Here is a 15818-nt window from a genome sequence, read left to right on the forward strand (position 1 = left end):
TTCAGGCTTTACGCTTGAATTCTATTTTTATTTTTTATTTACACAGAATTTTTATTCACACACACAAATAGATTTACCGCTATGCAATATTTTGATAATTCTGTAAATAATATCAGCACATATCATGAATGCATATTAGACCCATCAGTTGGATGTGTATTGGACAAGTGACGTGATTTGTTTACTCTTGAATATCAGCAAAAATTGAACATTTCCGTTACTTTGAGCCCAGTTTCATGCTGTTTTCAATCCAGAAACAAATCAAAGTCTGTAATATATCTTCCATTCTATCAAATGAGACCAAGAAACCGAGAATACAACCATAAAAACCATATGAAAATGCACCGCAAAGTCACTGTTTTAAACCAAAAACACTGTTGCAGTTTTTTTCTCGTGTACTGCGTGCTGCAGGATTTTTTTACATGGGGCACACTTACCACACAGGCCCATTCTCTAATATCTATGTCCAAATTTATTGATCACAGCTTATCCGAATGAACTGAGCTCATGGCATAGTTCTATGGCACGGACAGTGAATTCAAAACCATAGTACTATGGCATGGCTAGTAAAGTGGTTAATATTATGAGGAAGGTAAAGAACATAACCTTGTTCTTTCCTCATAGGTTGGTAAATTCATGTACTTTACTGTGATTTTGAGGGGAGTCAGGAGCATAACCCTATTACTCTTATACCTTCTTTAGTTCACATATCCTATTTGCCCGAGAGATGTGAAGGATGTAAAAGATCCAATATTTTTGGAAATATAAAGAATGCAAACCTATCATTCTCAAACATTCTTCAATTCACTGAAAGCCTGCCCTTAGGGAGAGAATGCCATCCTCAACCATTGTCAAATCACAACTGAACGAGAAAAGGGCAGATAGGGCAAGAAAACAGAAAGGAAGGAAGAACAAGCAGTTCAATAATTCTAATTTAACTTTTCAAGATATGTAAACAATGTACCTAATTTTTTCCCCATGTTCTTAAGTTTACATAGATGTTTTGTGAGCTATAACGTTGACCTTATTGTTCTCATATGAGGGAACAGCAAGTATGAGGGCATAACAACCTTCGACTAAATTTCTTTGCTATATTCTGTTTTACGTCCTTTGCATTTGTGGTGGAGGGAGGGAAGTTGCCGGTGCATTATGGTCTAGAATTGCCCTGAAAGGGATGAGCTCCTGGACCTTATGATGTGTCTTATGGTCAGATGATCATCCTATGCAGGACCTTACACTGACTAGATTACATTGACGAGGTATACTCCAGGACTAACTGTTGATAAAGCTGACGGTGGACTCCCAGCAAGAAGTGTAACCATTGTAAGAGCCTGTCTCATTGGTCAACACATTTAACAGTCACAAAAAATATACAGTTAGTTCTTTTATATACAATCAGCTCTCTAATAAATCTCTAAACCAACCAAACAGTCTTAATGACCCTTTAGTAGTAAATAGAACTTAGACCCCGTTAATCAACCAAAATACTGAAATTTTGCGAGTCTTGAGGAGAGAATTCAAGGGTATACTCCCAAATTACCTTTCTTATTTCCCAAATTACCTTAAATTCTTAAATTACCTTAAATTCTCAAATTACCGAAAATTCTCAGATTACCTTAAATTCCTGGATTACCTTTCTTAATTCTGAGAGTCTTGGACCCATCATAGGCTGAGAAGACGCCATTGCAGGTAGCATCCCCTGACTGGGCCATCCGGTAGTCAATGTTGTCCTCAGCCTCCCGTGCCCTTTCCCAGGCGAAACAGCGGTAACGGTCTTCATCAGTGAGTGCCCGGCTGCCCTCCAGCCTGCCCACAAAGTAGCGTGTGCTGCCCTCCTTCCAGTGCCCAATACATTCCACTTCCTCCACTGATAGAAATGGAACTTAATGTTTACAATGGATGATACGATATATGTATTTTTTTTACTGTCTTTGTTCACATAGCTGTAAGTAGATGCCTAAGTGTTAGCAGACTGTTGTGGTTGGCATCCCAGTGGAGAAGTTAACCTAAAATGACCAAATTACTCTACATATATAACCAGGGACTGTCTATATACATGTCGTACTGGGTCAGTGAAATGACCAGTTGTGTCATAAACTGGTAGAAATATAAATTATAACAGTAATACTATTATTAGTATTACTAACATTACTATTATTTGTGTAGTTTACTCTGAATTGGACCATTAACTAGTCATACTCTAGTGTGAATGGGAGGCAGTATATATACGATAGAGGGGGGCAGAATGAGAGGAGGGAGTAGTATAATGGTAGAATTGTAGTAGTGGTCGAGATAGGAGTGGTGGTGTTAGTAGTAGTAGTAGTAGTGAAACAAGGGAAGAGGTGGCAACAAGGTGTTTGTGAGAGTGATAAATAGTCAGAGGGTGGAGTGTTAGTGGAATAGTAAGTTCATTCTCCTGCGGTTAATTGTGTATTATTCCAGCATTGTTACTTTATATTCTTTTTTATTATTGTTTAAGAGGGTTTTTACTTGCCTGAGCTTTCTGTTCCTTGCACATCCGGACAAGCTTGATACTTGAAGAGCAATCGACTATCGCTGGTGCAGGAGTCAACGCTGGAAGCGGGCACCCCACACTGACCATGGCCTCGGGTGTAGCTGAAGGTTAGTGGTCCCTTGAAGGGGCACGGCGCTGGCGGTGCATCGCGGCGGAACATAGAGAAGAGGAGCGCATCACCGGTGATCTGTGCGCAGAGTGAGGCCAGGTCTCTCGAGGGCTCGCATAGTGCTGTACCCAGAGACAACCTTGTGTTAAACAGTGAACATAATACTGTTGTGTATCAGTAGTTAAAATACACCACTACCTGGAGAGGGTTTTGGAGATCAACACCCCCGCAGCCCAGTCTGTGACTAGGCCTCGTGGTGGATCAGAGCCTGATCAACCAGGCTGTCACTGCTGGTCGCACGCAAACCAACATATGAACCACATCCCGGATGGTCAGCTACTGACTTTAGGTGCCTGCCCAGTGCCTTCTTGAAGAGAAAAGCATAAAAATGGAGGAACACTCTAGGAGGCCTACTGGCCCATACTAGGCAGGTCCTTCTCAAAACCACCCAGTCCCACCCATCCACTTGTCCAACCTTTTCCTAAAGCTACCCAAGAATTCCCTTCAATACCTTAGATACTAATAAAGGCTAAAGTCGCAAGGGATTCGAAGACTAACCCAAAAAGGTTCTTTCAGGTATAGAGAAGTAAGATTAGGGACAAGATTGGTCCACTTAAGAGTTACTCTGGTCAGATCACTGACAGTGATAAGGATATGTGTGAATTTTTCAATACCTACTTCCTCTCGGTTTTTACTCGGGGAGATACTAGCAAAATTCCAGAAATAATAAATGTAGAACAGGATGATAATAAACTATGCACGATTGCGGTAACCAGTGACATGGTCCTCGGACAAATAGAGAAATTAAAACCTAACAAATCCCCAGGTCCTGATGAACTGTTTGCAAGGGTGTTAAAGGAATGTAAAGAGGAACTTAGCATACCTTTGGCTAATCTTTTTAACATATCACTACAAACTGGCATAGTGCCTGATAAGTGGAAAATGGCAGATGTAATACCTATTTACAAGGCAGGTGACAGGTCCTTGGCTTCGAACTATAGACCAATAAGCTTTACCTCCATAGTTGGTAAATTTATGGAATCAGTAATTGGCGAAGCAATTTGTAGCCATCTTGAAAGGCACAAATTGATTAGTGAATCTCAACACGGTTTTACAAAGGGGTGATCCTGTCTTAAAAATTTACTAACCTTCAGTAAGGTATTTGAGGAGGTAGATCATGGTATTGAATATGATATTGTGTATATGGATTTCAGTAAGACTTTCGATAGAGTTCCACATCAGAGGCTGTTGAGAAAACTTAAGGCACACGGAATAGGAAGAGAAATTTTTTCTTGGGTAGATGCATGGTTGACAAATAGGCAGTAGAGAGTTTGCATTAATGGGGAGAAATCAGAATGGGGGCACATCACAAGCGGTGTTTCTCAGGGGTCAGTGTTGGGCCCCTCGTTGTTCACAATTTACATAAACGACATAGATGAGGGAATAAATAGCGACATAAGCAAATTTGCTGATGGCACCAAAATAGGCCATCCAATTCATTCTAATGAAGACATTAGAGCACTCCAGGATGATTTGAATAGACTGATGCAGTGGTCGGAGAAGTGGCAGATGCAGTTTAATATAGACACATGCAAAGTTCTAAATGTTGGAAAGGAAAATAACCATGCCACATATAAACTGAATGATGTAGATCTTAATATTATGGATTGTGAAAAGGATTTAGGAGTTCTGGTTAGCAGTAATCTGAAACCAAGACAACAGCGCATAAGTGTTTGCAATAAAGCTAACAGAATCCTTGGCTTCATAGCAAGAAGTATAAATAATAGAAGTCCTCAGGTTGTTCTTCAACTCTATATATCCTTGGTTAGGTATCATTCAGATTATGCTGTGCAGTTTTGGTCACCGTATTACAGAATGGATATAAATGCACTGGAAAACATACAAAGGAGGAAGATGAAGTTGATCACATTTATCAGAAATCTCCCCTATGAGGATAGACTGAGGCCCTGAATCTGCACTCTCTAGAAAGGCATAGAATTAGGGGGGATATGATTGAGGTGTATAAATGAAAAACAGGAATTAATAAAGGGGATGTAAATAGTGCTAAAAATATCTAGCCTAGACAGGACTCGCAGCAGTGGTTTTAAATTGGAAAAATTCAGATTCAGGAAGGATATAGGAAAGTACTGGTTTGGTAATAGAGTTGTGGATGAGTGGAACAAACTCCCGAGTACAGTTATTGAGGCCAAAACGTTTTGTAGTTTTAAAAATAGGTTAGATAAATACACGAGTGGGTGTGGGTGGGTGTGAGTTGGACCTGGCTAGCCTGTGCTACTAGGATGGATGCAGTGCTCCTCCCTTAAATAACGTGTCTGACATCACTAGGTCAAGGCATTGGCTTAAGCCAGTGTGAGAATTGGACCTGCCTCACATAGGCCAGTAGGCCTGTTGCAGTGCTCCTTTTTTATGTTCTTATGTATTAATCTATCTTTTTAAAGCTAGCCAACATCTTAGCTTCTATTACTCTACTTGGCAGACTGTCCTGCTCATCCACAACTCTTCACCATGAGAGAGAAAAATGCATTGAAATCAATCTATAATTATTTCCACATAAGACATTGACCAAAGTTGGATGTCATTACATCAGTCCCATGTAAAATTCCTTTTTCATTATTGAAATTGCATGGGAAATGATATTTTCATTGTTTAAATAATTCTATTAATACACAATAAATAATTATATTTACAAAAGCATTTTGGTAGTTAATTGTACAGCAACAAGATGGACACAGCGATCCTCAGGTTGTTACAACTTGAAATCCAATGATAACACCGTTGGTAAATTAGATCTTTTATTGCTATTTTATAAATTTTTCACGTATTTTTGTATAGGTCACACTCATATTATGGTGGGTATTACTCTGAGCATATTATTAAAAATAATTTGCCTCATGGCTGGTAATATATGGGGTTTTTACTGATGTTTTCAGGTGATTTTTTTTTAATGGTAGTAGGTGATAGTTGTGACAGGTAATAGTTGTGGAACTGCCTCTCATATGTTTGTACAGGTATTGTGCAGGGTCACATTTACCCTCTCCACACATATTTCCATATCAACAAACATTGACAACTACAGTACGACCCCTGTATCTGTGGGGATATGCTCCAAGATCTACCACAGATACCTGAATCCACAGATAATAGCGAACACTATATATTTAAGTAATTTTTTGTTTACATACATACCTATGATGAAGTTTAATTGATAAATTACAAACAGTAATCAAGAATTAGCAGTTTTTCACTGGTGGGAAGCACTTCACGACTTCTCTTAGGCCTTGAAGAACTGTCACCAATGCTACTCTTGCACTTTGATGTCATTATTAACCCTTAAATGGTCCAGACATATATATACGTTCACCTGCGCAGTGCCCCGAATATTTTGAGAATTTTTTTTTTTATAGAAAAAAAGAGCATGTGGTACCCAGGTGTTCCCAATTTTTTTCATATGGCGCACAGTGAGTGTGCACACCCATCCTCTCATGTCTAGGCGACTCAGGCCTCTCGCGCCAATGCTGAATGAATGAAAAATGAAATGTATATATACGTTTGGGGCGCTACGCAAGAGAACGTATGTATACGTTTGGACCGTTTAAGGGTTAAGCAAAATTAAGGTTATTTTTGAGCCAGAGTAAAACCATGGAAACTAGACCTATGGATTTGACAAATTACAGAGCTGTAAAAAATTGGTTATCTTTTTGAGAGTCTAATGAACATAACCTTATTTATCCCATACGCTCTTCAGTTCAGGCCAGACCAGTTAATAAAACAAATTCTTCTGGACAGCCTTGGTGACTCAGTGGGAATACAAGATCCTAGCTACATAAGTGCCATTACTGAATGGGGGAGACTTGCTGCTCCAGCACCAAAACCTAGGGCGGCACTTGTCTACAGTTGAGTTGTATGATGGCCCCATCACTAAAAATGTGAGTGCCAACATGCTTAGGGCTGCAACATCCAACAGAGAGACTGCCTGTCTCCAACCAGGAAATGCACCTCACTCTGAGAACTTCCTCCAAACAGTTCCCATTTCGATGGTAGGAACGTGCCTTGACCCACCGACCCTCTGTATTGCAGTGGTTCTTTGTTTTGCTGCCCAAATTTACACGGAATATATATGTATTTATGGTGATGCGCAAGCAAATCAATATGGTCTACATAGCCTAAACTGTTCCAAAACCAGGGGCTGGCATGCAAGACACAGTGAAGTCAGTTACATCATTAAGAGGAGCCTTGCTACAGCTGGATGCCCAGCAGAGAGCCCTGATGACTCACGAAATCGTAATGACACGATTGCAAACAAACCATACCCCGGCCGGGATTGAACTCGTGGTCAGAGAGTCGGTCTAGAGTTTTGAGACTCTCTGACCGCGGATTCAATCCCGGCCGGGGTATGGTTTGAGAGCCCTGATCCTTAGCATCCAACTATACTCACAATCCTGCAAATTGCCCTAATGGGATCACCATCTATCCTTGCAAGAATGGCAAGCTTTTAGCAGGGGACTATACCTGCTTGTCGACGCTGGCTGACACCTACATCCATCACGGTGTTTGGCAACAAGGAGGTGCAGCAGATTACAGGGAGGTGTATAAGATCAGCAAGTACAGAGACATAGGCCATCAGTATCAATTTGTCTTAGTGGGATCGGAGACCTTGGGATCATGGGGAAAGAACGCCACATATTTCCTCAAAGAACTGCGTTCCAGACTCAATCATGCCACTAAGGGCCCAAGGGCGGCCACTTTCATATTCCAGCACCTCAGTGTGGCCATTCAGAGAGGAAATGTGTGTGTGTGTACTCACCTATTTGTGGTTGCAGGGGTCAAGACATAGCTCCTGGCCCTGCCTCTTCACTGATCGCTACTAGGTCCTCTCTTGCTGCTCCATGAGCTTTATCATACCTCGCCTTAAAACTATGTATGGTTCCTGCCTACACTACGTCACTTGCCAGACTATTCCACATCTTTGTGACTAAAGAAATACTTCCTAACATCTCTTTGACTCATCTGGGTCTTCAACTTCCAATTGTGACCCCTTGTTTCTGTGTCCCATCTCTGGAATATCCTGTCTTTGTCCACCTTGTCAGTTCCTCACAGTATTTTATATGTTATCATGTCTCCCCTGACCCTCCTGTCCTCCAGTGTCGCCAGGTCGATTTCCCTTAACCTTTCTTCGTAGGACATTCCCCTTAGCTCTGGGACTAGCCTTGTTGTGAACCTTTGCACTTACTCTAATATCTTGATGTACTTGACCAGGTGTGGGTTCCAACCTGGTGCTACATACTCCAGTATGGGCCTTACATACATGGTGTACAGAGTCTTGAACGATTCCTTACTGAGGTATCGGAATGCTATTCTTAGGTTTGTAAGGTGCCGATGTGCTGCAGCAGTTATCTGGTTGATGTGCACCTCAGGAGATGTGCTCGGTATTATACTCATCCCAAGATCCCTTTCTTTGAGTGAGGTTTGAAGTCTTTGGCCACCTAGCCTATACTCTGTCTGTAGTCTTTTTTGCCCTTCCCCGATTTTCATGACTTTGCATTTGGCAGGGTTAAATTCGAGGAGCCAGTTGCTGGACAAGACTTTCAGCCTGTCCAGGTTTCCTCATCCGATTTAATTCTCCTCATTAACTTCATATCATCTACAAACAGGAGCACTTCTGAGTCTATCCCTTCTGTCATGTCATTTACATATACCAGAAACAGCACTGGTCCTAGGACTGCCTCCTGTGGAACCTAGGCAGCCACTCTGACACGTTGTCATGTACCATGACTCGTTGTTGCCTCCCTGTCAGGTATTCTCTGATTCATTGCAGTGCCTTTCCTGTTATGCATGCCTTATCCTCTAGCTTTTGCACTAATTTTTTGTGAGGAACTGTGTCGAAGGCCTTTTTGCAGTCCAAGAAGATGCAATCTACCCACCCCTGTCTCTTGTATCTTCCTTCCATTACCCTGTCATAAAACTCTAGTAGGTTTGTGACACAGGATTTCCCTTTCCTGAAACCGTGCTTGTTCCGTTATAGGTGTTCCACCACTCTTCTCCTGATAATCTTCTCCATGACTTTGCATACTATACATGTCAGTGACACTGGTCTGTAGTTTAGTGCCTCATGTCTGTTTTCTTTCTTAAAAATTGGGACTACATTTGCCACCTTCCATGCAAAAGAATCCTGTAAAGAGGGGACTGTAACAGGTGAAAGGCCTTTTACACTGCCACCAATGTTTCATCAGGAGCTTTGCAATGAGGAAATTGATAAGATAAATGGCTAAACCTCAATGATAGGCTAGAATACAAGCATAAGCCATGTCCTATCCCAGAAAACCCACCAGGATGGGATGTGGAATACAGAGAGAGGAAAAAAATGAGAGAGAGAATTCTTAAAGCAAATGAGTACTTACTTTCCTTGTACTGGAGAATGTTAGGGTGTTTCTCGCTTATAACGACACACCTGTAGCACGCGTCGCTTCTGCAACGAGACAAGTTGCATAAACGTTTCATTTAAGATGTAGTTTTTTCCATTGATTTTGGAAAAGAACTTGCAAAATAGGCTGGTATTGAAACAAGATTTTTTGCCAGATTTGGGTCGATTTTTTCAATAATATCAATGTATTTAATTGTTGATTATGGACAGGTAGAGAGATTGGTAAACAGAAAGATAAGAAGATAAGTAAACACACAGGTAGATATACAGGTAGACACATAGGTAGACAGAGGTAGATAAGTAGATACACAGGTACGGACAGGTAGTCAAGGTAAGCACACAGGTCGACACAGACACACAGGTAGACAGAAGTAGATAGGTAAATAGGTACAGGCAGGTAGTCACACAGGTAGACACATACACAGGTAGAGACACAGGTAGATACACATGTAAACATACAGGTAGATGCTGGTAGACAGGTAGACACATGTATACACACTGGTAGACATGTGTAGACACCTAGGTAGATGCACAGGTAGTCACATGGGTAGACAGGTAGACATAGGTAGACACACAGGTAGACACTGGTAGACAGGTAGACACAGGTAGATGCATAAACAGGTAGATACATAAACAGGTAGATGCACAGGTAGGCATACAGGTAAACAGGTAGATAGGTAGACACACAGGCAGACACCCAGATAGGTAGACACACTGGTAGACACCCAGATAGGTAGACACACTGGTAGACACCCAGATAGGTAGACACACTGGTAGACAAAATCCTCAATATTTTCTAATTTTTTTCTATTTTTTAAACAATTTTTTTTTTTACCATTTTAAGAAAAATAAAAATTACCACAAAAAATGATGTTAATTTTGGTTTAAAACAGTTTACCGCGGGCAAAACGTGCTGGTGAAAAAACATTATCTACCTGTCTTTAATCTACTCTCAGTGGGTTTCAAGACTGTCTTTCAAAGCATTTACAAAAATAGGTTGAGTTGGTGTAAATTATAGAATTTGTGAGAGGATAGGCCTATGGTCCTCTTTCATCTATCAAAATTATAGGCCTGTCATCTTTTAGCTATCTGAATTATAGTAATTCTGAGCATATAGGTCTATCCTCCTCCTCCTCCTCCTCTCTCAACTATCAGAATTATAGGCCTATCATCTCTCAGCTATCACAGTTATCAGTCTCAGAATTATAGGTCAAACATAGAAAGCTTTGGATCTATAATTCACGTATAATCTCTGAGATTATTTGAGATAGCTCACTTAAATTTGGTCTGGGATCAAACTTTACAATTAACCAACTAATATATTTTTTAAGTATACCTATTTTTAGGTAGGAATTTTAGACTAGGCCTATCTGCTGAGGAACCAATTTTTTTTAATGATAAGACACATGTACAACACCTGGGTGTCTTTATTGATGAATAAGACACATGTACAACACCTAGGTGTCTTTATTGATGAATAAGACACATGTACAACACCTAGGTGTCTTTATTGATGAATAAGACACATGTACAACACCTAGGTGTCTTTATTGATGAATAAGACACATGTACAACACCTAGGTGTCTTTATTGATGAATAAGACACATGTACAACACCTAGGTGTCTTTATTGATGAATAAGACACATGTACAACACCTAGGTGTCTTTATTGATGAATAAGACACATGTACAACACCTAGGTGTCTTTATTGATGAATAAGACACATGTACAACACCTAGGTGTCTTTATTGATGAATAAGACACATGTACAACACCTGGGTGTCTTTACTGATGAATAAGACACATGTACAACACCTAGGTGTCTTTATTGATGAATAAGACACATGTACAACACCTAGGTGTCTTTATTGATGAATAAGACACATGTACAACACCTGGGTGTCTTTACTGATGAATAAGACACATGTACAACACCTAGGTGTCTTTATTGATGAATTAGACACATGTACAACACCTAGGTGTCTTTATTGATGAATAAGACACATGTACAACATCTGGGTGTCTTTATTGATGAATAAGACACATGTACAACACCTGGGTGTCTTTATTGATGAATAAAACACATGTACAACACCTGGGTGTCTTTATTGATGAATAAGACACATGTACAATACATGGGTGTCTTTATTGATGAATAAAACACATGTACAACACCTGGGTGTCCTTATTGTTGAATAAGACACATGTACAACACCTGGGTGTCTTTATTGATGAATAAAACACATGTACAACACCTGGGTGTCTTTATTGATGAATAAGACACATGTACAATACATGGGTGTCTTTATTGATGAATAAAACCCATGTACAACACCTGGGTGTCCTTATTGTTGAATAAGACACATGTACAACACCTGGGTGTCTTTATTGATGAATAAGACACATGTACAACACCTGGGTGTCTTTATTGATGAATAAAACACATGTACAACACCTGGGTGTCTTTATTGATGAATAAGACACATGTACAATACATGGATGTCTTTATTGATGAATAAAACACATGTACAACACCTGGGTGTCCTTATTGTTGAATAAGACACATGTACAACACCTGGGTGTCTTTATTGATGAATAAGACACATGTACAACACCTGGGTATCTTTATTGATGAATAAAACACATGTACAACACCTGGGTGTCTTTATTGATGAATAAGACACATGTACAATACATGGGTGTCTTTATTGATGAATAAAACACATGTACAACACCTGGGTGTCCTTATTGTTGAATAAGACACATGTACAACACCTGTGTGTCTTTACTGATGATGTCTTTACTGATGGGTGACTTTACAAGTGAATAAGACACATGCACAACACCTGTGTTAATTCACCTGTCTTTGAAAAGGAATTTCTCTCCAGATGAGTGTAGACAGATGCCCTTAGATGAGAATTCAGTTCTGGTGAGAGAGATTATATCTCTCACTCCACTCTGGAACCATCCTCCTCTCCACTGGCTGGGAAGATCACACACTCCTGTAAACAGTAAGACAGTCACTGTGTAATCTCACAGAGAGAGTCACCATAATCTTACAGAGAGATGTCCCTGGGCCTACATGTAAGAGGTTAGAGTGAGAACTGTGAAAGATGTTCTTGTATTGAATAACTTGAATGACTTGCAGTAGTTGGCCCTGGCTACTTGTGCTATCACCAGCAGCTGCTACACCTCACTTCTGATTAAGTTTATAAGCTCTGGAAGTTAGCCTCTTCTTTAGGTTGAGGAACTGACCATGTCCTATGTGGGTAGAGATCTTTTAGGCCTAAATAGGCATATAAATAACAGTGTGACTTTGTAAATGGTCCAAGTCGGACCGAAACGTCGTCGTAAGCTTCTCTCTTTTATGTGCGGGTTATTTGTGTACTGAATAGGCATATGCAGCAGCTGTTTGGTGCCTACATCTCAATACAACACACACACGCACATGCAAGCATACACAGTTGTCTATATTCAGGGCAGGGACCGAAGGTCTTCCACCAGTTGCACTCTGAGGAAGCCTTTGTATCCTTATTGTTGAGCCAGAGGAGCTCAGAAATGGGATCCTAGAAGCCAGGAGGAAGAGGCAGGTGAGCCCAGGAAGAATGATCTGAGGAGGAAGTGTGGGTAGCAGTGCTTAGGTGCATTATGGAACAAGAGTTGGATAAAAGGTTTATTGAGTTTTGCAAAGCAATGGAAAGGGTGTCTGTGGAGAGCAAGGCATAGGAGAGATGAACTACAGTTACTGAGGCAAAGATACAGAGCCTGGAGGAGGAACTGGAGGAGCTGGAAGAAAGGGACTATGAGATGGGAGCAGGAACAGCAACAGCAGGTGAGGGGACTGAAGGAAGGGAAGAAGCTAAGAAGACCTTTATGGAAATGCTATCAGACAACTAGGAGGTGCAAGAGGTAAGGGGAACAACAAAGAAGTTGCTCAAATTAGATATAAAGATATGGAGAGAAAAGAAGTGTGAAGTAGAGAGAGAGAGAGAGAGAGAGAGAGAGAGAGGGAGAGGGAGAGGGAGAGGGAGAGAGAAGGAGAGGGGGGGGAAAGAGGTAGGTCACTGATGATTCACAGTCTTCAGGAGGCTAAAGGAGGACTTATGAAATACAACAGGTGGAGGAAACAGAGATTAACAATATCATAACTGGTGGAGAGGACATGTCCCAGGTAACAAATTTTCAGAGATTCAATGGGAAAAAATTGCCCAGTTAAACTGACTCTCTAGACAGAAATGGTACAAGACAGGATCATGCAGCAGAACCATAGTTGAGGGACTTAGAAAAATACCAGTGGGTGTACCTCGACCAGGACAAAACAAGAAAGAAATGGGAGCAATAGAGGGAGAACACACAGATGCCAGTAGTAGGAAGGAGAGACAGCAGGCATCAACAGTCATGGAAACTCAACTTCGAGAAGACCATCAAGTACAGCCACCCATAAAACCCCCTCAACCCCTATTCTACCCTACCCATTCACAAATTTTACACTAATTCTACTACTTCCAGCACAAATACCTAACAGCAGCCTCTTACAAAATCCCATCTTACCTTTCATACCCCCAAACCACACTAACCCCTTCTACCAACCTGACTTATTGACAAAGACCAGGGATCCAAAAGCCTACAAACCATGGAAAAAGAAGCTGAAGATATGGTACACCTATGCATATGGAATAACAAGTATGTGTGTGAAGTGGCATGAACGAATCGTGAAGGCATGCCCAGACATCACTACATTCATGGAGACAAAGCTCATGGAGATGATAACAGGTGCAATCTTCCTGATTGGCTATCAGATCCTAAGGAAAGACGAGTGAACAGAGGTGAAGGAGGAGTTGCACTGCTCACCAAAAACTAGTGGAGTTTTGAGAAGATGGTAGGAATGGACAAAGGGAAAGCAGATGACTACATAGGAACACTTCAGACTGGGAAATCCCAAGGTGGCGATTGCAGTGATGTATAACCCACGACTGAGCAGGAGACCAAGAGTATGATGAGATCAACAGAGCAATTGTAACAACAATAGCCGAGGTGGCCAGAAAGGCCCCCATGGGTAGGGCAAAGTTACTCATCATGGGTGACTTCAACCACAAAAAAGACTGACTGGGAAAACCTGGAGCCATATGGGGGGGAGGGGGAACCAGAAAAATGGAGGGCTAAACTGCTGGAGCTAGTACTGGAAAACTTCATGCACCAATATGTTAGGGAAACTACCAGAGAGACAGGAGAGGATGAACCAGCAAGGCTGGACCTCATATTCACCTTGAACAGTTCAGATACATGTATAAGGGATATTACATATGAAAAACCCCTTGGCATTAGTGATCATGTGGGCTTAAGTTTCAATAACCTTGTAAAATTAACAGTGGAGAGTGAAGCAACACGAGAAGGATGGGAGAAGCCAATCTTCAAAAGAGGGGACTACACAGGTATGAGACAATTCCTGAATGAGGTGGTGGGAAAGAGAACTTGAGGGAAATAAAGTAAATGAAATGATGGAACACATGACTGCAAGGTGCAGGAAGGCAGAGGAGAAATTTATGCAAAGGGTCAACAGAAACAGTGGGAAGACCAGAGTGAGCCCATGGTTTACCAGGTGTGGAGAGGCCAAAACTAAGTGTGCAAGAGCATGGAAAAAGCATAGAAGGCAACAGACTTGGGAAAACAAGGAGTTGAGCCAAAGAGCCAGAAACAAATACGTATGGATAAGGAGGCAAGCCCATCATCAATACAAGAATGACATAGCATTGAAAGTCAGATTTGACTCAATGTTACACTGTCATATCAGGAGGAAAACAAAGAGTCAAGGACCAGGTAATCAGGATGAGGAAGGAAGGAGGGGGATCACAAGAAGTATGTAAGGAGCTCAGCTCACGATTCAAAGAAGTATTTACAGTGGAGGCAGAGAGGCTTCAAGCAGTCTGAAGCAGTAGGGTGCACCAGCAAGTGCTAGACACACTGCACACATCCGAGGAAGAGGTGTAGAAACTACTAGGTAAACTAGATGCCTCGAAGGCAGTGGGCCCATATAACATCTCTCTGTGAGTCCTGAGAGAAGGAGCAGAGGCACTGTGTGCTACTAACGACAATCTTCAATAAATCTATTGAAACATGACAACTGCCTGAGGTGTGGAAGACAGCAAACATAGTTACAGTTTTTAGGAAAGGAGACAGACATGCAACATTAAACTTCAGACCAGTGTCACTGACGTGTATAGTATGTAAAGTCATAGAGAAGATTATCAGGAGAAGAGTGGCGGAGCACCTAGAAAGCAACATGCTCATGACAACTAGCATGGCTTCAGGGATGGAAATCCTGTGTCACAAACCTACAGGAGTTCTGCGACAAGGTAACAGAGAGAAGGAAGGGACGGGGGTGCATAGACTGCATCATCTCGGACTGTAAGAAGGTACAAAAGCTAGAGGAGCAGGCAGGAATAGCAGGGAAAGTACTGCAATGGATCAGGGAATACCTGATGGGAAGGAAACAAAGTATGAGACGAGATGTCAGGGTAAGTGCATGTGTCGAGTGGGTTCCACAAGGCCCCAGTATGGAACCCACACCTGATCAAGCACGTCATGAAATTAGAGAATTGCAAAGGCGTGCAAAAATATTAGTCTCGGAGTTAAGGGGTATGTCCTACGAGGATAGGACAAGAGGGATAAGGGGGAACATGATAGTGACATATGAAATACAGAGAGGAATTGACATGGTAGATAGGGACAGAATATTTCAGAGATGTGACA

The 15818-nt window shown here is 41.3% G+C and overlaps 1 protein-coding gene and 1 long non-coding RNA gene across 4 annotated transcripts in view; one reads left to right on the forward strand and one right to left on the reverse strand.

The window, feature by feature from the left end:
• Positions 1–15818, forward strand: part of LOC138855414 (uncharacterized) — a 358079-nt gene that overhangs the window by 83088 nt on the left and 259173 nt on the right. The gene's annotated exons all lie outside the window — the stretch shown is intronic.
• LOC128703383 (uncharacterized) overlaps positions 1–15818 on the reverse strand; it is a 112261-nt gene that overhangs the window by 40609 nt on the left and 55834 nt on the right. For all 3 annotated transcript variants that reach the window (XM_053798012.2, XM_053798013.2, XM_053798011.2), the window contains 4 exons: positions 11929–12070; positions 9044–9111; positions 2495–2746; positions 1634–1867 (listed from right to left, as the gene is read on the reverse strand). In XM_053798012.2, coding sequence (XP_053653987.1) covers positions 1634–1867; positions 2495–2746; positions 9044–9111; positions 11929–12070 — 696 coding nt within the window. The remainder of the gene's footprint in view (positions 1–1633; positions 1868–2494; positions 2747–9043; positions 9112–11928; positions 12071–15818) is intronic.

The sequence above is a fragment of the Cherax quadricarinatus genome, chromosome 93 (genome assembly GCF_038502225.1).
Source record: "Cherax quadricarinatus isolate ZL_2023a chromosome 93, ASM3850222v1, whole genome shotgun sequence".
NCBI classification, from domain to species: domain Eukaryota; kingdom Metazoa; phylum Arthropoda; class Malacostraca; order Decapoda; family Parastacidae; genus Cherax; species Cherax quadricarinatus.